Genomic DNA, 22,532 nt, shown 5'->3' with positions numbered 1-22,532 from the left:
ATCTTTGCAATGAGCAAACGAAAGTGGCGCGGATTTCGGGGCGCCCAGCCGGAGCGAACGCGGCCGCCAGCCGCAAGTCCGCAGCTGTGTCCCGCGCCCGACGCCGGCCTCCCCGGCGGCAGCCGGAGACGAGCGCCAGCACCGGCGGGACAGCAGCAGATGCGGGCCGAGAGTCGGGCAGGGGCGCAGAGGCGGCGGGGATCGGCGCGGCGGGGAGCTCACCGCGAGGCTGGAGGCTGCGTCCGCGGGCGCACCAGGAGCTCAGGCAGCGGGCGATCGAACGCTCTGTGGCGGACGGTGGACGCTGCTGAAGGTGAGCGAGACCCCGGGGCCAGTCCTCAGTGTCCGGGAGCAACGCCCAGTCCGTTGGAAGGCCCGGGGACAATGCCCAAATTTGGGGGAGACTGGGGGCAATGCCCGGTCGCTTTCCTGGATACGGGGAAGCCCTCCCTGTCCACGTCCTGAGGGCGCGCGGCCGACCCAAGTGTGTTTGGGCAACGCTAGAGAGAAATTTCCCAAATCCGAGTTGCTCTGGGGACTTCGTAGGAGACAGAGAGGCCCGAAACCAGTGCCCGCTGTGCGCGGGGTTGGGGAAGCTGCAGTGGGCGGCCGGCGAGCAGGGAACAATGCCCAGATTTTGGGGAACGCAAGGCAGAGTTCTTTCTGTCTTGAGGGCTTAGCGAATGGGTGTCCTGGAGGAGGGGACCCCGGGGACTCCGTTAATGTGGGAACCGTGATTAATGACTAAACCCGGGACTCCAGAAAAATAGATTACAGGTTTGGGGGATGAGGGAAGTTGCTCCATGCAATTGGGAACATAGAGAAAGAGGTCTCAAATAGGGGCCAGATAGCTTGGGGGACCCAGGAAATCCCAGACCAATTTGTGAGGAGGAGTAGTTAAAGAAAATTCTCCATATGAAATTGGGAGTTTTGCCTTAGAGCCACATTGCCTAAAATTGGCAGATGAAAGCAAGGGACACATTTTGGGGATCCAAACACATTCTTGGTGTGTTAGGGGGAAGCTGAGATTAATTTTCACATCTTAAGAATACAAGTTAGTGGCCTGAACACTGGCAGCATCAGGGGAAAAATAACCTTCATAATTACTGTGGCTTCAGGGAAAGGTTTTAACGCCCTTCAGAGACGGAAGAAAGCACTGTCTAAATTTTGGGGGAGCCTGGATGTGATCAGTACATTTGGGGAAAGCAAAAAAAAAAAATCAGTATTCTTTTTCTATGTTAATTTTTAAATGATTTCCGTTCGTTTATTTTTGGTAAATAAGAAAAAGACTATATATTTTCCTGGACAGCGTCTGCATTTGGGGGAGCCCCAGTGAAACACATTTCAAGTTTTTGGGACACATGGAAATTACCCAATGGAGGTTTGATAGCTAAATTTCTGGAAACCTGGTTAGTAGCTAGGAAACTTATAGGTCACAGGTTTTTTCATGCCTAGGATTTCTTGGGACCCAGGGACATTTTTTAGTGTGCTTTGGGGGTCCATGGAACATTTTCTAAATGTAAGGGGACCCAGGGCAGGGACCATAAAGTCAGGAGACTCATAAATCAGTATTCAAAAAAAAAAAACACCTCAATTGTTTTGTGAAGGGAAAAAATCTCAATTTGTTTTGGAAGACTGGGAGACAATACCGCAATTTGGGGGCTCCAGGAAAATCGTTTTTGAATCTAAAGATCTAGGGAAGTTGCTAGAGTCCTTGGAGGACTTGGGAGTCAATATGTACGCTTTAAAGAAAGGAGATTCAGAATTCCTAGGTCTTAGGACCTAGGAATTTTCAGATTTTGTGATAGGGAGTGTGCAGTGTGTTTGAAGGAAATATTGCTTAACTTTGAGATGACTCAGTGGGTTGTTTGGAGCCCAAGAAATCAGTGCCGTCCTGTGATCCGAGGGCAATGCTGAATGTTTCTAGAGGGCCGGGAGGGCAGCGTCCAGAACATCCAAGTATGGGGGACCACGAAAAGAGTCCAGTGTGATCCTGGCCGTTGGGGTTTCAGACCAATGCCTGAATTTTAGAAAAGCAAGATTCTTGTTATGAAGCTCTTGGGACCCAGAGAATTGTTTAATAGTCAATATGTTGTGATGCAGAGAAAATGCTCAGAATGTTTGGGAACTGGGGCCGTTAGCAACACCTGGCATAACAGAAATAAAAATAGGCTCTGCCCAAGGGGTCCTTTTGTGCTTGGTGTAGCCCAGAGGGACCCGGGAGACCCTGTGTGATTTCGGGGGACCTGGAGAATCCTGGGTCACACTTGAGCACCTCCTGGTAACTGCTCAGTGTGCCCCAGGGACCTGGGTGGCAGTGTCTACATCTTAAGGGACCTGATTCGTGGCCAGGCAGCATATAGAGCCATAGATGTTAATGCCCCAAAGCTTTGTGACTCACACACCCACAACATTCTCAATAGGTTTGGGGAATCACTGGGGAAATCCCTCCATTTTATGAAACTCAGGCAATCAGAGAGCAGGTCGTTTATGATTCAGAAAAGGATTCAACATGCTCTGGGTGTAATGCCCGAATTTGGGGGAAGGTATGGGAAGCAATTTTCATACTCTGAGGGTTCCAACCTTCCAGCCCTGCTCAGTGTCTTGAGGGACTTGGGATTCAACGTGTAAAGTTTAGGGAACCCAGGTTAGTGTGAATAGGTTTGCGGAACTCAACAGCAAATGTCCCATGCTGAGGTGAACGGGAAGGGGCGCGAGGGTGGGGGGGGGGGGGCGCGGAATGGGGCGGACGCGTGCAGGAAACAGTAAGCTTAGGAGACCCTGGAGTTAATATTCAAAATTATGGGGGGAAGTTCCACTTGTTTTGGAAACAATGCCTAAGTGTGGAAAAGGCACTGTCCACATCCTGGGGAGCCAGGCAAATTGGTCAGCGCGACCACCAGGGACCAAGGGCTTCGTCTTTAAAATTAGGAAACCCGGGTTAGTGGTCTGTAAATCTGTGGGACCTGGAGGGGGTGTATAAAACTGTCCAGAGCCTGGGAGAAAGCAAATCTGGGGCCCCAGGCCACATAGTGTAAGTCTGGAAAAGCCCGCCGGGGCTGATGTGTTTTGACGTCCCCGGAAATTAATGTCCAAGAAAATTATTGTGAACCGTCGAAATGGTGAATATATTTAGAAGACTTGGGAAGCAATGCTTAAATAGAGGATCCCAGAAAAAGTAAAATGTCCGAGTTCGGGTAAAGCAGAGAAGTTGTTCCGTGGATTGGGATCCCCCGAGGATCAAGGGCTAATTGTTGAGCTCAAGCTTCCCGGGCCGCGGAAGGAAGGCGCTGCTGGGGATTCACCTTGGCTGGGGCGCGCGCGGAGCACTGGCGCCCTCCCCGGGAACGCGAGCGCGGGCGGCGCGGGCAGGTAGCGCGGAGCGCCCTGGCGCGCACGGCCGGCTGAAATTCTGCTTTTCGTTCTTTGGGGTTTTCCTTTCTTTTGCTTTTCTTTTTTTTTTTTCTTTGCCTTCTCCACACGGAGAGCGCGTTTGTGGCGGCAGCCCGAGCTTAGCGGGCGTCTGGGTGTAAGGACGAAACCCAAGGGCCGCGAGGGAGCGACCAGGACGCTGCTTCCCGGGCGCTCCCGGGACTCCCAGCTACCTGCTCGGTCCCCGCGTGGGAGGTCCGCAGGCTCCCCCTCGCCACTGCGCCCCACTCGCCTCCGCGCTGCGAGCCTAGGCGAAGCCGCGGCCGAGCCGCCACCGGGGGCAGGCTAGTCCCCGGCTTGGCTTGGGGGCCCGGAGCACCCTCGGCGGCCACCCTCGGCCTGCCCCGGAGCTTTGCGCGCGCCGTTCGGGCCTTCGCCAGCACCAAACAAGGGTGAAACCAGTTTTGTTTGGGTAACACTGAAGAGGAGAGGAAGTGGGAAGGAAAATGAGAAACACCGGGTTGGGGGGGAGGGAGGTGCAGGACTGCACGCCGCTGGGGTGCCAGGGGTCTCTTTTCGTTCTCTCCAAGCGAATTTTCAGGGAAAGTCTGTCCACTCCGGCTGGGGAAAGCCCAGTTCCTTATAGGCAAATATTAAACCCGCATGCAGGCGCCCAACGGCACTGTCGGCAGAAACAAGGTCACCCCTTGGCGTTGGGCAATGTCAGGCGATGGGGCAGTGGCCCTAAGGGGACCTATGGGGTGGGGGGACTGCCAGAGAGGGGGCACCGCTGGGGACCAGCAGAATGGTGGGGGATCCTGAGGCAAGTACAGTGGGCATTGCTTGTCCCCATTGTCACCCCATAGGAGGACCCCGGCTACAAGGGGGGCATCTCAAAGCCTGACACTGGGGAGGCAGAAGTTAATGGCCTTGGACAGGTGTGGGGAGCTGAGCAGGATGAGGCATCTCTTTCACATTAGCTTGGCAAGACCGGAAGAACCCCCCCACCCCCATGAAAAACAGCCCATTTTCCACCCAGAGCACAAGACACGTGGGAATGTCCCCTTCAAATTTCCGTCTGCATCAATCACCCCCATGTCCCATTCCAAGAACATCTGGCCCTTCTCCCCCCACCCATCACTGCCCCCCTTCCCACCACCCTTCTGCAGCCTCCCCGTGTCCCCAGCTCTCTGGCCTCTCCGGCTGTGCCTATAGAAGGGGGAGCCTCCAGCAGAGAACCCCCGGCAGTGTTGATGTTTTCCTCTGCAGGGTGACTTGTAAATTTGGGGGTGAGGAGCATTTGAAAAGTGCCTGCCTGCAAACCTGGTCCCTGGGAGAGCAGACTAGGTTGCCGAGGCTCCTGTCATGGACAAAACCAGGGCCTCCAGGGCCAGCTCTAGGCTTCCCCACCTTCTCCTCCACGCCTGCTTCCCAGGCTGGGGACAGGTTGGGCACCTGGGGTGAGCCCCAGTTCCGAGTTGTGGGTTCTCCTCCTCTTTGGGGGTGCTGGGGACAGTTACACCAGTGACCTGTTTGGGGGTCCCTTCCCTTTGTTCTGTCCTGCAGAGGTGCCTTCCCCCAAGGAGGCACCACTCATGCTTGGAAATGCATGCCTGGACTTTTTGAGGTAGGAAGAAGGCTGAGGTCACCTTGGGGTGCCCACAGCAGGGTGTAGTGGCCCTGTAGGGAGGGAGGAGCAGGTGGGGGAGTGGGGGGGCACACATGTTCCCTCTCCCTCCTGAGGCTGCCTGCTGAGTGCTATCCTTATTTAGTCAGAAGTGACCCGGGCAGGCTGGAGGCTGGGGCAGACCCGAGTCACCCTGGGGCTCAAAAAGCACACCGGCTCCCCTCTAACCAAGACCAGCATCCGGGTTCTTCCTCAAGACTGGCTCCTCCCCTACTATTTCCTGCCCCCGGAGGTAGGAAGGTCCCGCCAGCAGTCCAAGGGTATTGGGAGGGGGCCGGGGTCTCCTGCCGCCCAGAGCTCGGCTGGCAGGAACTTTAGCCCCAAGCAGCGTCCGCCCCCAGCCCTGACCCAGCACCTCACCAGGGCAATGCTAGTCTCCTCTCCACTGGCAAACCCACATTCCACAGAGGATGAACATCTCCTCAAGGACTCAGACTCACCCCATGGAGCCTGGCCCATGCCCCAGCCTCGGCCTGTGGCTGCTGCAAATCCCCTTGCTCACTGGCCCTGCAGTAGGCCTTTCTCATTCCCGTTTCCTCCCCAGCTCTGGCTCTGAGCTAACCGCTCCCCCGTCCATGGGACCAAGCCCAGCATTTTACAAATCCAGCTCCTTTCTCCAAGGGTTCTCAGAGCACCCCTCCATCAACCCCTGCAGGGCGCCGCAGACGAGGCGTTGACCTTGGGTTCGCTCCCCTCGCTGGGGAAGGACACAATCGCTGGCATCAGCCCGGCTGGCCTGGGAAGTCGGACTAAGGACCCAGACTGGAACCCTCCACACCAGACAGCACAGACCACCCGAAGGCTGCTCAATCCGCCCAAAGCCAAAAGTACGTGGGGCATATGGGTCCAGGTTGGGGTGCTTGGGAGAGGGCCCTGGGAGAGGGGTTCAGACGGTGCACACTCCAAAGGACTGAGGCGGCGCCACTGTGTTACCATTTTATTGAGTGTCTAAGCTAAAGACGCCTTTGAAAGAACACTCCCGGCTTCTATCTGGGACGGGCGAACCAGCCTGAAGAGTCACCTGCTGGGTCCCTCCCTGCAGGCCCTGTCGTGGGGCAGGTGCAGGGTCTCCAATCCATGTGCCTCCACCTCCAACGCTCCCCAAGCCCTGTCACCCCAGTGCCTGCCCAGTGAATGGGTGCCGCCCCCACCACAGAGCTCCCTCCGGCTGGGGCTTTCTAGCCACCTTCCGCCTCCCTCACACACAGGAAGCCCCGCAGGCTCCTGACCACGATGGGATCCTGATGCCGGAGCCCCTCAGGCCCTTTGCTCAGAAGGCCTCTGGTTGTTACTTCAATTCTCAACAGCCAGGAGGCCTGAGACTGTCACCCACTTTGATAAATACAGACCAACAGAAAGGTCAGGCCATTGGTGCAAGACCCCATGGCCAGCAGCCTGGGGCGGGGAGAACCCGGGGGTCTCACAGCCCCCAGCACAGCCCAGCTTTCCTTGGGTTTTTAGGTTCTTCCCAAATGATATTTTCCCTTTTTCCCTCTCTACCCGCTTTCTGCCCCCCATCTTCTCCCCTTTGGCTGCCCGCTCTCTCCCTGCCCCTCTCCCCTTCTCTGCCCCTTTTCCTCTCCCAGGAGCTCCCCTGCCAGGACCTCGGTGCTGTGGAGACTGCGGGGAGCTTGCTCTGCCCACACCTGCTCTGGCCCCTAGACAGAAGCACCTGAAGCCAACCACGGAACTCCAGATCCCAGCTGTGTGACTGAATCCACGCCAGTCTCTCTGAGCCAAAGCTGCTTGCAGAAGGGGGAGACCCCAGTTCGAAGACTCCTGCACAGAGCCTGTGGCCCTCTCTGCCAGGCCTCAGGGTGCCTGAGACACTCACCTCTCTGCCTCTGCAGTTGGGGCTGGGGCTGGGGCTGGCTGCCAGCCTCAGTTCTGGGAGCGCTGGGGTCGCCTGGGCCACAGGCCGCAGCAGCTCACCTCAGGACTGGGCTCTCCGGCCACTCTGGCCTGCTGGGGCTCAGGCTGTGGGGCAGGCTGGGCAGGGGGCTGAGCTGGCAGCGATTCAGAGCCCTGGGGCTGGGGGCTGGAATCCACCTCCTCCCACACAAGCTCGGTGGTGACTCTTCGGCCCCTGGGGAAAAGCAAAAAGATGTTGCTGAGATGACCTCTTTTAAAAGCAAAGCCCCCCCCATACACACCAAGCCTGAGCCCTGTCCCATCCCCCTCCCCGGGTTCCTTCAGGTCACCTTGTCAGGATTTGGGCAGCGGCTCCCCCTCTAGCCCCTCCTCTGCCTAGAGCTCCCTTTTTCAAAGTAGAAGGAAGGGAGGAAGTGGTGAGAAGTTTGCCTAGAAAGGGCTTCCCGGTGCTGATGGAGAGGCTGAGACCCTTCTGTTGGACAGGCTGCCCTGCTCCTGGGTGAGGGTGGGCTTCTGCCTGGCACTGGGGGTGGAGGGGTGCACACAAATGGCCCGCCTTGAGGGGTCACGGCACAGAATATGAAAGCCTCCTCCACCTCCAAACACTCCCACCTTTGAAGGAGACAAGGAGGGGGCCCCAGCAAAAGCCACTGGACACACAGCTCTGCCTTGATGAGGCCAGTGAGGGAGGGAGTGGCTGTGCTTCCTGGGGAAATGAACCCCCTCCCCACAGACACCACCCTGGGTGGATTGAGGAGTCTGGGTCCAGGGTGCAACAGAGAAAAACTTCATGCATGAATGAGCATTCCCAGGAAACTGCCTTGGCCGCAGGGCCCCTCTGTGTGCCAGGGAGGCTGGGAGGGCAGCAAGGGGGACCAGAGAGAAGCTAAACCTAGGGGGGACATGGAGGGCTGTTGTTGCCTCTCCCGGCCTTTCTCCTCAGTCTCCTGTCCAATTTCTTGCTGGTGGTCAGGAGGCATAGGGAGGCGGGAGAGAGGGAAGCTTTACCTTTAAAATGGTGTGTGTATATATATATATATATATATATATATATAAAATATCTGCACCAGAATCTCGGGCCCCTGGCTCCTCTGCAAAGTCTCCTGTTTGTCTCTGGGAATGGGGTGGGGGATGCAACAGGAGGAAACTTTTCACACAGAAAGACTCTGCCTTTTACACTTGTGAAGACAGCTGTGTGTTCCCGCTGGGAAGAGCAGCCTAGCCCTCCTCCCCTACCCCTCCCGTTTTGCTTGGTGAATTAGTCAAGGAAATCCTATTTTCCTTGCAGAAGCCTCAGTGGCTTTGTGTAGCCCTATAGAAGAACCCTCTCCACCATGGCCTTTCCTGCACACCCCACCGCTAGAGTTGAGGCTGCTCTCAGGAGGCTTCCCTGGACCTTCCAGCAGCAGCAGTTCTTCCCCTCCTTCAGAAACCAGGATCCTGGCAGCTGCCCCAAGCTCCCGGCCCACCCACACCTGAACACTCAAAATGCAGCTTTTCTCTCACACTCAAGGGATGGGAGCCCAGTTACCTGTACTCTAGTCCCCGCGCAGTCCCCGCAGCTCCTGGACAGTGGATAAAGAGGACCGGGGAGTCACTGGTGCCCAAGGCTCTCTGCCGAAACTGCCTGGACGACGATCCGCCGGCCTGGCCAAAATTAGCAGTCGCCACCAAAGCAGGGGGAGCCCTGGCTGTGGCGTCCAGACCCTCTGGCCAGGTTGACGTGGAGGAGGAGGGCGACAAGGCTGAGGCTGGAGAAACGAAGGGCACTTTTAGAGTGTGCATGTTAATACGGCCCCTACAGATGGGAGAGCCTCGTCTCCGCTAAGCATGTCACCTGCTCAAAAGCCAACTGAAATGATGGGTTTACCCCTCACCTCCGCATCCCCTCCACTCGTTTCCCTGAGCCCCTCCAAATTTGGGGAGCTTTGTGCCAACTTGGTAGTGCTGAGGCTGCTGGGGCAGCTGCTCAGGCACTTTCCAGCACCAGGGCATGGTACATTAGGGGGTGGAGGTTTGGCCCACCCCTGACCTGGCAGAAAGGCGCCTGTGGGCGTGGGCATAAGCCAGAAGCTCCCTGCCAGCTAGGAGGTGGGGGCTATGTGGAGGTGGTGGGGAGTGGGTGTAGCTTTACTTAGAGTGACACTTGGCAGTTACTTGACACCCCGGAATGTTGGTGGACGTGGCACTGGTAAAATGGGGGGGGGGCGGGAATAAGGGGGACAAAGCAGGGTTCAAGAATGAGCAGAAAAATTGGATTTTAGGTGCTCCCAGTACAGTTATGTACTGTGCAGTTATGTCCTCCCATCTTCAATGAGCAAGGTACTCAGCTGGGGGGTTTTTCACTTCACTGGTCACGTCTGATCTGACCTCGGACACTCCATGTGTGGTACTAAGCTCTAATGACACTACTGAAAGTGGCACTTGCAGGCATTTCTGGATTGGGCGATTGGACAAGTTCGCAGCCTTTGTAACTAAAGCACAGACTCAAAGCTGACAGCAGCTGGGTGAGGGTTCATATAGAAGCATCCATCAGATTGGACTAAATTACACTGGAAATTTCTAACCTCTTCCCCAAGCCAGCAAAGACTCAAGAAGAGGCAAAGACGCGTACTTTCCAGAGAGCCACCAGTCCCCACCCTCCCAACACCCATGCACCCCAACCACCTTCAGTGTGTTTAGCCTTACTAGCCTGTGTTGGGATTTAATTGTCCCCTCTCCCTTTTTCTTTCAAGCCCTCATCTTAAATCCCTTCATTAGCTGGAGGAATAGGACATCTAGTGGGGATGACAAGGATTTCAGCAGGGAAGAGGGACTTGAAGGGGATTCAAATCTGGCGTGTGTTGGGGGATGTCTCAAATAAGACGTAGATGCCCCAGAGCCATGCCCTCCCAAGGGAGGAAGGAAAATGGGATTTTTCACTCGGCTTTTGGGTGGGGAGGGATGTTAATGGCCCTGTTGAGTCCAGAGCACTGAATGGGTTCACAGTCTTTCCAGCTAAAGCACAGACTCAGAGCTGGCAGCAGCTCAGGGAGGGTTCAGATAGAATCACCCACTAGATTAGATCAAGTCTTACTGGGAATTTGACACCTCTTCCCCAAGCCTGCAGGAAGAGAAGACACAAAATAAAGACTCAGGGAAAGAAACAAAACAAAGATACAAGGAGGTCAGCATGAAGCAGCCCCTGCTCTGGGGCTCTATGGCTTAGAGACCCCACAGCATGTGCTGGTCCCAGTGTCTGCTGCAAGATGCCCAAATGTTGCAAAGAGCGACTGCCAGAGCCCTCTGGAGACACTTGGCTGGGACTTTCCAAGCTGCAGATGGACCTAGAGAAAGTGAAGGGCTGACACCAAGCCAGATGAAGTGATTCCATGGGATGCACCCCAAATGAAGAGTCCCCAGGTTGAGGAGGTGGGCAGCTAAGGGGCTGAAAGGGAAGCAGCCCACAGGTCAAACTCCTGGAAACCTGGAGCCTCCCAGGCCCACAATGGTGCCCTGGACTGGAATTCCATCTCTGCATGGGCCCAGGAGGAACTCACTCTAGTCTCCAGGGCTATTTTATCCCATCAGGATCTTGGAATCCAGGATGTGTAAACAGGAGAAGGAGAGCAGGGAGAAGCGGTCAGGATAGAAAGGGCCCCCAGGGAGCAGCTAAGCCATGGTGCCACCGAGGCAGGACTAGAGGCATTGGGGATCAGTGAGTTGGGGTGTGAGGGCTGTGACCCCACAGCACTACATCCCACAGATTTTCCACGCAGAGGTCAGGGGGACACGTGCTTTATGGAGACAGGTGAGAGGGACCACGAAATGGACAAAAACTGGGATGCAGGAGTGAGGGACACGACATAGAAAAGCCTCCTTGCTCCACTGCCTCTTAGGCCTGGGAGAGGCTCAGCCCACCCTTGTTCATGCACGAGAGTCTCGGGAACCCACAGAAATCTGTTACGCCAAGCTTTCGCCATTTAGCTTCTTAAGTGGCCTTATGCTGACACCTGGCGGCCGTTTCTAGAATTACAGTGGCATAACCCAAAGGTCTTGGGCGCCGCAATTTGGGGCACTCTGGAGGGGGACTCTGGGGGCAAAGTCAGGACGCCTCCCTACAGTGTCGGGGTACCATGGGTTCTGCACCTTTGCGTTTGGAACTGGGGCTCTTATCTGCTTCTCTCCTGGCATTACAGGACTGGGAGGGGGCGCTGAGGGAATTCCTCCCTTCGGGTGTCTCCTACCCCAGGGGGCTGTGGCCTTGTGGGCATCCTAAAGCTCAGGGCCTAAGCCACAGGATAGGTCTGGAACACCTTTCTGAAGCATCCGTTTTGTTCTAAGAGAGGAAATCACTACATTAGCATGAACATAAAATCAGATCTATTACTGAGAGGCCCGGGGCAGAACGTTGAGACTCCCTTTCAGAGGCAGCAGCCCTAGGATGAGCCCAGATGAGCTGAATTTCATTCTTAACTCGCTTCCCAGCCCCACCCTGCTCCACCTGTAAAGTGGAGATTTCCAAATCTGGCCCGAGCCTGACACCATATGGCCACTTCTGAGAATTGCATCCACGGCTTCAGAAAGCACCTTGCTCTCCAGTGAATCCATATTGCCATGACCATAGCTACAGGGCCGCTTAACAAACCTCAGGAATTGAGAGAAAAGGAGGAAGTAACCCACAACCCAGTCCTGAAAACACCAGATTGTGGCCCCAGAGCCCTACACCATCGAGGTACTGGAAGGCCAGGCTGCCTCTGCTGGGGAAGTGAGGCCATCCTTCAAAGGCTATAGGGCCACAGCCCGAGGGGCTGGCAGGGCCAAGGGGCCCACTGTGCCACTCACACATTAGTGCTTGGAGGACGGATGGGCAGAAGGGGTCTGGGGGCTAACCCAATTCACAGCCCCGCTCTGCCAATGACCTTGGACAAACCAGTTCATGCCTGCCCTCTCCCTTCCAACCTCACAGCTACAGTGGATGGGTCTGGGTAGCCACCTCTGGCACAAAATCAATGTTAATAAATGTTCAATTTTATCCTCCCCCTGACGTAAAGTGATATTTGCCCCTGCCTCCCCTACCCACGGGTGCCGAAACCGTTTTTGGTGGTCATATGCTCAGCAACTCTGCGGCAGGCCTAGGCAGCCCGGGGGCACTCTGCAAAGACCCCTCCACCTACTCCAGCAAAACTTGCTGGCTGGCAGAGGTTGCAGTGAGCCGAGATCGCGCCATTGGACTCTAGCCTGGATGACAGAGCAAGACTCTCAAAACAAAACAAACAAAAAATACAAAACAAAACTTGCTGCCTGGGAGGACTCTGGGGTTTTCACAGCCTGTGGCCCATGAAGAGGAGGGAGGCTCCAGGAGCACAGATTTCAGCACTGGGCCAGATCTGCATCCCTGGCAGCGAGGGCCCCGTATGGACCCATCCTTAAGGCCTCAGTGCAGCAAGGCGGGAGACACCTCTTCCAGGAAGCCTCCCCAGCCCCACTCCCTGCTAATTTTTGCCTTCTCTGTTCTGAGCTCTGATGGTGCAGCTGAGGTTTCTCCCTGCCCTGGGCTTCCTTGGATGCTGGGCTGGGGGTTGAAAGAGCTACAAAGACCCCTTCCCTGTGACGAACCTCAGGGCCACGGATGGCACCTGGGTGTTGCAGGCACCTCAGAGCCGCTTCTGCTTGTTTTTTTGATTGTTTTGATTTTGTCTTTGTTTTTGGTTTTTTGAGACGGAGTTTCGCTCTCGTTGCCCAGGCTGGAGTGCAATGGTGCCGTCTCGGCTCACCGCAACCTCTGCTTCCCAGGTTCAAGCCATTCTCCTGCCTCAGCCTCCCGAATATCTGGGATTACAGGCATGCGCCACCACGCCCAGCTAATTTTGTAGTTTTAGTAGAGATGGGGTTTCTCCCTGTTGGTCAGGCTGGTCTTGAACTCCCGACCTCAGGTGATCCGCCCGCCTCGGCCTCCCAAACTGCTGGGATTATAGGCGTGAGCCACCACACCCAGCCCCTCCTGCTTGTTTTACTCTAAGATGTGCAGAGGCCTCCGTACCCCAGCCCCGGGCTCCTCCCTTGGGGAGCTGCTCCTCCCTGCAAGGTCCCTTCCACACGCCCTGTGCATGCCCGGTAGCCGTGGGGACTGCCACTTCCCACAGAGGACATGTCAGCTTCCCCTTGCCTGTGGTGCCCAGATGTGAACCACACCGGCGGGGCTGTCCCAGTGATATGAAGGCCTGGGCACAGAAAGCAGCTCACGGGTGTACTGAAGCCAGAGGCGCAGCTGCCCAAGGGCCTGCCGCTCACAGACATCACTGAGCTACACCATCCAGCAGCTGAGGCAGGCAGGGCCTCCTTTGGTTCCCTTCTGATGGATGAGGAAACCAAGGCCCAGAGATGCTAAGTGACTTTCCCAAGGCTACACAGCCACTGGCAGCAGAGCCAGGATGTCAGCCCCGCCTGTCAGCTCTCACCCTTCAGCCCCACACTGGCTCAGGTGGACCCCCTGAGGATGCTGAGGGCCCGTGGCTTCTTGGCACCTGCAGATCACAACCTGTTGTAGACCTTGAGGCCACAGCTACCCCCTCTTTTTTGTCAGGGCCAGCCCATGCCCAGCCAGGGGGAAGGACCCAGGTGCTAGCTCTGTATAGGTCCCTGGCAAGGGCAGCATGGGCAGTGCTGGGCTGCGTCTGCAGCCCTGGCAGCGGGAGCCCAGCGTGGACTCATGCTCAAGGCTGCAGTGCTGGCAGGGGCCTGGGACACCTCCTCCAGGAAGCCTCCCAGCCTGCTGGCTCCTGCCTCCACTGTTCTGAGCTCTGGTGGTACAGCTGGAACTGGCATGGGGTGCCCCAGCCCTCCCTCTCTCCCCTAGTTCTCAGGCAACTCTTCCCCATGCCTGGAGCCCAGCCGCCTGCTCCCTCCTTCCCCACAGCTGGACCTAGGTTGGGAAGCGCCCATGGAGCATCTGCCCTGGGCCCGCTCCCCAGGTAGCAAGGGAGGAAGCCCACCTTCCACTCATCCCTGCCCCTGAAAGCTTTCCTTGCACCTTGGAGGTCAGGGCTCAGAGGGCCCTATGGAAGCAGCCATCGCCAAAGTCGGGGTTTGGGTGCCTCATGGCCTCCACCATGGGGTCCCCAGGATCTCCTCCCAGCCCCGTCCTCACCACCCACTGAGCCACCCGTGTGTAACGGGCCCATGCCAGGAACCCCGCGCTCTAGAGAGGATCAGGGGATACCCAAGGTCCCTCCGAAGCTGGGCAGCAGTGGGCCTGGATGTGGGCAGGTGGTGGCCCTGTGGAGGCCGGGCTGGGGTGGGACCGAGCTTTGAAGTGAAGGTGGACTTTGGAGACAGAAGGGTGCGATTTGAGTCCCAGCGTGAGCAGCCGCAAGCTGGCAGGGCCGCGGGGGCTCTGGCTCTGTTTTCCAAAAACACAGATGGGCTGGGAAGGGGGTCAGAGAGAGGCCTGGGCGGAATGTGGGGCCCGCGGCGCCCCCGAGGTTCTGATGACTCAGCAGCCTGGGCCACACAGGGCCACAGGGAGCAGAGCCTCCCCGAAGCCCACAGGCCTGTGGACCCCCAGGGCTTGGCCTCCTCGAGGCCGATCTCCATCCCTGGCAAGGGCAGGGCTGGCTCTGGCTCAGCCCCCAGCAGCCCTGTGACACTGCCTAGGGGTCACAGCCACCTGGGTCTAGACATTCTCAGCCTCCCTGGGTGAGGAGAGCCTGGCAGGCACCACCTACTTTACCCTCTGCCTGAGGGACCCCGACTCTGACTTAGTCCTCAATCCATGGGCACCCTGAGATCCCTGCTATCAACCTGCCTTGGAGAGTGGGGACTGTGGGGTGACCTTTTGGTACAGCCCCAAGCCAGCTTCTAGGGGCAGCCTCGGGGACACTGGGAGGCTTGGAGGCTGCCTCAGCAGTCCCTGGGGTCAGGGAGAGGGTCTCCCAACAGCAGCAGATGGGCAGGAAGTGAGGAGTCCAAGCGAGGTGGGGTGGGGACTGGGGCCACCTGGGAGCAGAGGAGTGAGCTGAGGACGCGAAGGAGCGGGTGGGAGGCCAGCGGGGAGCTTGGCGCCAGCACAGCACGGCTGGGCCGCAAGAGGGACGATGGGGTGCCGCCTCCGGCCGGCCCCACTTTCGAAGGAATCTGCCTTGCTGTTCCTGCGGCCGAGGCCAGAAACAATAGTGGGAGGAAGGGCGGAGGGTGCGGAGGCGGCACCCCAGTGTGTCATCTCCGCGTTCCCAGACCCTGTCTACCCCTGCCCCCAAACATTCTTTCCAGAGTGGACCTCCCTCTCCTCACGGCGCTGGCGGAGGGGAGCGTGGGAATGCACTAACCCTCAGCCGCCCCGACCCCAGCTCCAGGCCTTCCATGCCCCCAGGTCCCAGCCCCTGAAGCCCCCTCCTCACATGGGAACCAGGACTGGACCTTCCGGTTTGAGTGGCTGAGGGAGGGACCCTCCTGGCCACCGCTGGCCTCCAGCCTCGGTAGCCCCCAGGGGCCCTGGAGACAGACCCTCAGCAAAGGCCACAGCCTGGTCCACCACCGGCCACGGCGGGCTCAGCCATGAAGAGGTTGGGGCGGAGGCCCCTGGTCTTCTCACCCTGGCTCTCTGTGATTCTAGGGGCCTGCAGGTGGGGCTCAGAGTCTAGCCAGAGGCTTTCTTGGAATATTAGAGACCCAGAACATTTGTCCTGGCCCTCTGAGAAACCCAGGCCGGTGAGAGGCTGGCCTGAGGCTTGACTTAGGGGCCGAGACTGGACCTGAGCAGGCCGGGGGCCTCTGTAGCCCCCCTGCCCATCATCATCAGACGCCTCCTCTCATTCCTAAGCCCCATGCTCTTCAGAGTGCCCAGCAGGGCCCCCCACAACCCCCATAGTCCCCGGGAGTGCCTAGCAGAGGCCCCCACAGCCCCCAAGCATGTCTGGCAGGGCCCCCACAGGCCCCACAGCCCCCGGGAGTGCCCGGGAGGGGCAGGATGCAGCTGCTCAGACCCTGGGTGGCAGCCAGAGCCTGGACCCGTGGTCGGAGCCTGGACCCGTGGTCGGAGCCTGGACCCGTGGCTGGTGGCTGGAGCGCATCAAAAGTGAGGCTCTGATGCCATCTGCTGGTCGCACCTGTGAATGGCAGCTCCTGGCCACATTGCTGGTTGTGGAAAGGTGCCCATCCTGGAAAAAGCTACCTCACAGCCTGGCTGGAGACAGACACTGGCCGATGTTCGGCCCAAGTTCTGCCCAGGGCTACCTTTCCCAGAAACTCAGGCTTAAGTACCATCTGTCCTGGCCTCACTCTCTTCCCTGGGCTGGACCCCTGCTGGGCACCAGGACCTGAAGGGCAGGGGGTTACCCTCAGCACCCCTGAGTGCACTGTCATCCCCCCAGGGTCTGCTCAGGCCTGGAGAGGGAGGACAGTAAATATTTGCTGCCGACAGGGGAAGGCAAACACTGTCCCGACAGCCAGGCAAAGGTGCCAGTTATCCATGCCAGGAGCAGACGCAATCCAGGGAGCCAGCCTGGAGGCAGCCACACCGCAGTGTGTCCTGGGTGGGTGGGGGCATGTGCCATGTGCCTGGCTCCAGGCTTCAGTCTCCGCTTAAGGAATGTGGTATAAGAGTTTCCTCCCTGCGCAGCACGCGTGAAGGCAGGATGCCCAGACAGAAGGCTGTGTGTGGGATGGCATACAGGCTGCCCCCGGTCCTCCAGGAATGGGCAGAGGCTTCTAGAGGGGCCAGCAGGTTTGGGGAGCCTTGGGGAGCAGCTGCCTTGTGACTGGGGAGCAGTTAGATGGACGCAACGCCAGGGTGACCGCCGGGGCTGGAGGCAGCTGAGTGTCCCTGCCAGCCCAGTGGGCATGTGAAGCCCAGGCTCCAAGGCCAGGCAGGTCTCTGGACACGGAAGGGCTGTCTTTTAGCTTCCCAGAAGGGGCGGAGCATAGGCATCGGCCCAGGAGGCGTTGCAGAGCCAAGCTCTGTGGGCCTGGCTCACATGGGGTGACCTGGGGGCTCCGGGAGCATCCACACTCCCCGCCAGGGCATCTGGGGACCGGCACCCAAGGTGGTGCCCGACAGGATACTGGGTCTGATGCTGCCTCTGCCACTGGCTCGCCTTGGCCAGCTGCTTCTCACTGGGCCTGGGGGGATGGAGGGGCGATACCTCGCCCTGGCTCTGGTCTCCCATGTCCACCTTTTCCAGGACACAGTGTGTGGGGGGTGGGGTCAAGGTGCTGGTGAAGACAGGCTTGGGGGACAGAGTCCTGGGTCTCAACAAGGTGAAAGCTGGCCCCAGCTCCGGCCCAGGGCAGCCGAGGGCACCATGAACCATGGCTGCGTCTCTTTTGGGTGGGCAGCCTTGCCCTTTCCTGAGGCCTCAGGCCAGAGGTCCCCCAGGACAGAAGTCACAGAAAATTTGGCCCCTCAAAGACAGTCCTCAGCCCCCAGCACCAGCCAGTGCCAGCTGCCCTGTAAGTCCCCGAAGGCTGGGGCAGCTCCAGGAGTCCCTGGACACCAAAAGGCTCCTCCTGCTGCCCTCCACTCCAACAAACCGTCCCCCACAGAGCACTGACCCTCCCCTCCCAGAACGGGCCTCTGCCCATCACTCCCTACGGCCTTGTTGGCCATCAGGGTCAGCCAGGGCAACAGTGTGGCCAATGGCTGACTGGTGGGCAGCCTCCCAGCTGGCCCACCGGGCCCTGCTCCGGCCCGGCCCACGCGAGCTCACATACCTCAGCTCCAGCAGGGCGCCCCTGTCTCTATCCGTGCGAGTGGGGCCGGCTGGGTGTTCCCATGGATGGCTGCTGCCGATCCCAGCCACCGCCTCCCTCCTCTTCCGGGGCCAGTGTCCGGCCGTCCACCCGCCTGCCCAGCCTTGGCCCCCACTCTGGAGGCGGGGCTAGCTGGGGGCTGTGACATCTCTGGGTGGAGGGGGGCTGATGTGGTCATGGGGAAGGGGCGAGCTCAGAGCTTCAGGGACAGGGCTGCCCCAATGGCCAGGTCCCCAGCTGGAGGGTGAGCTCCTGGCCTCGAGGCCCAAGCTGGCAGTGGTCTGCAGCCACAGCCCATGCCAGCCCCAGGCCCAGCCAGCCCCAGCCCAGCCCTGGGTGGAGCTCTCAGGAAAGGTGCAGATTGGTCTGGCCTGGGTGGCAGGCAGGCCGGCCCAGCCACAGGGTAGCTAGGGTCACCCGCTGACCTCCAAGGCCACAGTAGGCCCAGGCAGCCCCTAGGTTCTCGTCTGCCCACTAGGCTGGGTGCCCAGCAGAGCCACCCTGTCCTCAGGGGTGCTGAAGAAGAGGTTCCGTGTCAGGACGCCCAAGGACCTGGAGCCAGAATGACCTTATCACCAGGGCCCGTGGGCCCTTCTGGGTGAGCAGCAGGTCTGCAGCAAAGGAAGCCAGCCAAGCAGCCCTGTTTACTGGGAGGGGGTGGGCTAAGGGGCTGCAGGGGGACCCTGGCCCTGGTCTCTGCCCTTGTGGCCCTGGCGGTTCCCTGGTCCTCCTGGGCTGCAATCCTCAGGGCCTTACGGCCAGGGTGCCCAAGGTGTGGGTTCTGAGGCCCCGCCCGGTGCTGCCACGGTCCCCGCACCTGCCCCGGCTCATGGTGCCATCTGACCTCTCCTGCTTCCTCCAAGGCACCAGTGGGCCCCTCAGGTGTCTGGCTGGACCTGGGCTGGCATAAGCTGTGGCTGCAGACGGCTGCCAGCTTGGGCCGAGAGGCCAGGGTGTGTGACTGTCCCGGGGCTGCCCAGAGCTGGGGATAGCGGGTGGCTCTCCCCACCTTCCCAGCCCCCCGCCCTACAGGATCCCCTCCCTCAGCCTAGCCTCCTCCCTCCACAGGGACTCCATCAGAAATAACTCTAAAAATAGAACCTGGGAGGGCTAGGTGGGGGGAAAATTGCTGGAATGTTCTCATTCCCTTTCCTGAACAAGGTCTCTGGGGACGCCAAGAGTCCAGAGCTACTGAACAAGAAGTCATTTCTCAGTGGCCCCACCACTCCTGGCCCCTCAGACACCCCCACAGCTCCGATACTGGACCCTGAGCCACAGGGTGGGGGTAGCAGGCAGCCGACAGGCATCGCCGCTTTGGGGAGAGCCACTGCATGCTGGGCCTGGCCGGCATTGGCACCTGTGGGCACCCAGAGAGCGTGGAGAGAGCTGGGAGGGGCTCACAACAGTGCCAGGAAGTGGGAAATGGGGCTTGGCCCAGGGCCCCCAAGACACACAGACGGCACAGCAGGGCTGGTTCAAGGGCTTTATTCCATCTCTCTCAGTGCAGGAGGCGGAGGGTGTGGGGCCACCTGCGGGCCGCATCTAGTTGCAGTAGTTCTCCAGCTGGTAGAGGGAGCAGATGCTGGTACAGCATTGTTCCACGATACCACGCTTCTGCAGGGACCCCTCCAGGGCCAAGGGCTGCAGGCTGCCTGCACCAGGGCCCCCGCCCAGCTCCACCTGCCCCACTGCCAGGGCGTGCCGCGCAGAGCAGGTCCCGGAACAGCGGCGAGGCAGAGGGACACAGGAGGACACAGTCAGGGAGAGACAGTGCCTGCCTACCCACCAGCCCTAGGTCGCACTCTCACCCATCTCCAGCCAGGCTGGACCCAGGTTAGAGGGAGGGTCACCCACACTGGGTGTGGACCTACAGGCCCCAATGCCCACATGTCCTACCTCCTTCCCCCGCCCTGGGGCGGTGTCACAGCGGGAGCCTGAACAGGTGGCCCCGGTACTTTTCCCCAGGGCCTGTCCCCAGCATCTTCCCCATCTCCTGACTACGGAACTGCTGTGAGGCCTGGCGACAGGGGTCTGGCCCACTTGGGCAGGCAGCCATGCCCTCCTCAGGGCGTGATGGGGCGTTCGCCCAGAGGCAGGCAGCGTGGGGCACCCTGTGACCCCAGGTCACCCAGGACTTGTACTTAACAAAACACTTGAATCTGTGGTCATCAAATGAGGGTAGAGAAATGGGCTGTGGGGCATTTGTTTGAGGGGCGAGTGGAGGGAGGAGCGTGCACACCCTCTGATGTATCTCGGGGCTGCCGAAGCCAACACTGTCCTCAGGCTGAGATTCTGACTGGGCCACAGGGAGCTGGTCACTTTTAGGATGTGACCAAGATAACTTCATTTCTTTTTTAAAAAAGTACACCTGACCCCCTTCCTGGGTGGCAGCCTCCTGCCCCCTTCTGCCCATGCTGGGTGGGAGCGCCAGGAGCAAGGGGTGGCTGGGGGCGGCCAAGGGCAGCGAGGGGCGGTTGGCTCACCCTGCGGGTCCTCTGCCTCCCGGCGGGTCTTGGGTGTGTAGAAGAAGCCTCGTTCCCCGCACACTAGGTAGAGAGCTTCCACCAGGTGGGAGCCGCACAGGTGCTGGTTCACAAAGGCCGGGGCTGGGTCAGGTCCCCAGAGGGCCAGCAGTGCCAGCAGGGGCAGGAGGCGCATCCACAGGGTCATGGCGGAAGGACAGTGACCTGGGAGACAGGCAGGGCTGAGGCCGGCTGAAGGCCAGGTGCCCTGCCCTGGGGCCCCTGGGCTTACCCCCAAACACTTCAAGAGCCCAGCCACGTCCTCCCCGCTGCAGAGCTGGGGCCTGGGGTCCAGCCACCCTGGAACCCCCAAGTGGGGCAGCCCTGAGCCCACCTGACGCAAAGGCCCTTGGAACAGACCTGCTTGATGGCCTCTTCTGATGCAGCCTGTCCTGGAGGGCTGAGGGCTGCTGGGGCCCCGCTGGCTTTATAGTCTCAGAGCCCATCTCCCCTACCTGCCAACCCCTGCCGCCTGGCCCATTAGGGCCTGGGGTGGGGGGGTCGGCAGATGGCTGGGGGCTGAGGCTGCAATTTCCGGATCATTTCCCTGGTGCTGGGCCTGTGGGAAGATCTCCTTGGTCGTCAGCACCTATTCTTCAGGGCCAGCGGGTCATTAGAGTCTTAACCAGAGGCCTGGTGGCCAGACCTGTCCCTGCTCGCAGCTGGGGGCAAATATCTCCAGGAGAGCAAAGCCCTCACCTGGGCCACTTTCCACATTAGACCAGGAGAGCTGGAGGCTGCAGGGCGGGGCTCTTTGCGCGGCTGTCCCCAGACTCCTGTCCCCAGGACCACCGTCCTCAGTCCCTGATTGCCCAAGTTGCCGCCATGGATGGGCCAAGGTGGTGGGGGTGGGGGAGTGAGGGAGGGGTCCCCTCCCTGCTGGCTGCCCAGTTCCCACTCCGCCTTAGGACAGCAGCCCCAGCTGAGGCCCTCAGCTCCCCAGGGTGGCAGAAGGAGGACATGACCCGGGGACCCAGGGACGAGCAGCGAGTCCTCAGCAGGCCACTCGGACCTCATCTTCCGTGTGATCTGGGGGTGGTGGCAGGACTCTGGGGGTGGGCAGGTGTGGGAAGCTGTGCACTGGCCCAGCTCAGTCCAGGCCCCCCAGGCACCTTCTCAGCCCACATTCCTCTTCTGGGAGGCCCCACCCATCTCCCCTTTCCTGGCCAGGCCGCACGACACCATCACCCCCATAGTGTCATCTGGGCTGAGCCCCTGGGGTACACCCCTCTGGCCCTCCCAGCCCCGCAGGACAGGCACCTGGAGGTCCAGCCTGACCCATGGTGAGGAGGCATGGGCTTTGAGCCCTGCTGCCCGCAGCCCCTTCCTGCCTCTTAGCACCAGGGGCAGGATCAGAAGGTCCCAGAAGCAGGAGGGCGAGTCCATGGGGGCAGGCAGGTTGGAGCATCCTGTGCCCCGGCCCCTAGCATCCCTAGGTCTCACCCTGGCCTCAGCCTCGGAACCTCTCGGGGCTGCCTCGCATGCACCCAGCCTTAGGCTCTCCTGCCCCGAGTGGGTTTGGTAGTGGGCACCAGCTGTCTGCAGGGCCCCTCCCTTCCGCCCTTTCCACCCTGAGCCATGCCACAGCAGGACATGCGGTGGCTGCCCCAGGACGCCACCGTGCTCTGAGGCCCGGCAGCTGGAGAAGACATGGGTGCCTCGTTAAGAGGAGTGTGTAGGGAGGGAGGCTGGATCGGGGGAACCCAGGTAGAAGGGCAGAGCCAGGGGCTGGCAGGGCCGGGGGGAGGCAAGGCAGGCACTTCCCCAGGGCTTCCTTGGGGCTCACAGCCCTTCAGAGACTCCCCCAGTTGCAACCTCAGGGGCTGGGCACCAACAAGGTGTGTGAGGAACAGACTGCCAGGCTGGGAAGGACCACCATGCCTGGGAGGGCCTTCGTGGATGAGTAGGAGTTTGCCAGGGTTGTTGGCCTGGGAGCTGAGAGCCAAGATCCCAGCAGGGTGTGGTGGGGCAGCTGGAGGGAGGCAGAGGCCTTGAAGGCCAGCTGGTGTCCCAGCACCCCCTGCAGGATGCCCTGGGGCTGCTCTCTCCAAGGTAGGAAGGGGGTATCCTGGCCGGTCGAGCCTGGAGGGTGTTGGGTGCTCTCTCTGGAGGGCAATGTCCAGGCCCCTCAGGTTAGCCAGGGGCATCTTACAGAGTCTGAAATCCAGCCCCGGCCTGCCTCGCTGGGGAGACAGGCCCAGACCAGCTGCCTGGGCACCAGCTCAGCCCGACCCTCCCCATCAGCACACGTGCGGGGGGCCACGCTGAGGTCCCCCTTGGTTCGCAGGGCCTGCTCCGGGTGGGTGAGGGTGTCGGGGCAGCTGTTCCTCCATCCCTGTTCCTCTCAGGGG

The 22,532-nt window shown here is 59.7% G+C and overlaps 2 protein-coding genes across 5 annotated transcripts; one reads left to right on the top strand and one right to left on the bottom strand.

Annotated features, from left to right (window-relative positions):
- Positions 1-9: 9 nt before the first annotated feature.
- LOC116469150 (putative insulin-like growth factor 2 antisense gene protein) lies at positions 10-6,732 on the top strand. The gene is made up of 3 exons (XM_058439791.1): positions 10-313; positions 5,715-5,886; positions 6,646-6,732. The coding sequence occupies exons 1-2, from the start codon at positions 10-12 to the stop codon at positions 5,810-5,812; spliced, it is 402 nt and encodes a 133-aa protein (XP_058295774.1). The 3' UTR covers positions 5,813-5,886; positions 6,646-6,732.
- INS (insulin) lies at positions 5,982-20,627 on the bottom strand. 4 transcript variants are annotated; one of them, XM_032153819.1, is made up of 5 exons: positions 20,542-20,577; positions 20,143-20,346; positions 8,463-8,682; positions 6,894-7,145; positions 5,982-6,104 (listed from the first exon to the last, which is right to left on the bottom strand). In XM_032153819.1, exons 2-4 carry the CDS (start codon positions 20,327-20,329, stop codon positions 6,941-6,943), a joined length of 612 nt encoding a protein of 203 aa, XP_032009710.1. In that variant the 5' UTR covers positions 20,330-20,346; positions 20,542-20,577; the 3' UTR covers positions 5,982-6,104; positions 6,894-6,940. The 4 variants fall into 4 exon arrangements, with proteins under 4 accessions (XP_032009710.1, XP_032009712.2, XP_032009713.1 ...); XM_032153821.2 differs by lacking the exons at positions 5,982-6,104; positions 6,894-7,145; positions 8,463-8,682 and adding an exon at positions 19,129-19,347 and having other exon boundaries at positions 20,516-20,627; XM_032153822.2 differs by lacking the exons at positions 5,982-6,104; positions 6,894-7,145; positions 8,463-8,682 and adding an exon at positions 19,129-19,347 and having other exon boundaries at positions 20,466-20,583.
- Positions 20,628-22,532: the final 1,905 nt, after the last annotated feature.

This window comes from Hylobates moloch, unplaced genomic scaffold, assembly GCF_009828535.3.
Source record: "Hylobates moloch isolate HMO894 unplaced genomic scaffold, HMol_V3 SCAFFOLD_5, whole genome shotgun sequence".
NCBI classification, from domain to species: Eukaryota; Metazoa; Chordata; class Mammalia; order Primates; family Hylobatidae; genus Hylobates; species Hylobates moloch.
The sequence above is the reverse complement of the archived record's forward strand: the minus strand, read 5'-3'. Positions and strand labels throughout refer to the sequence as shown.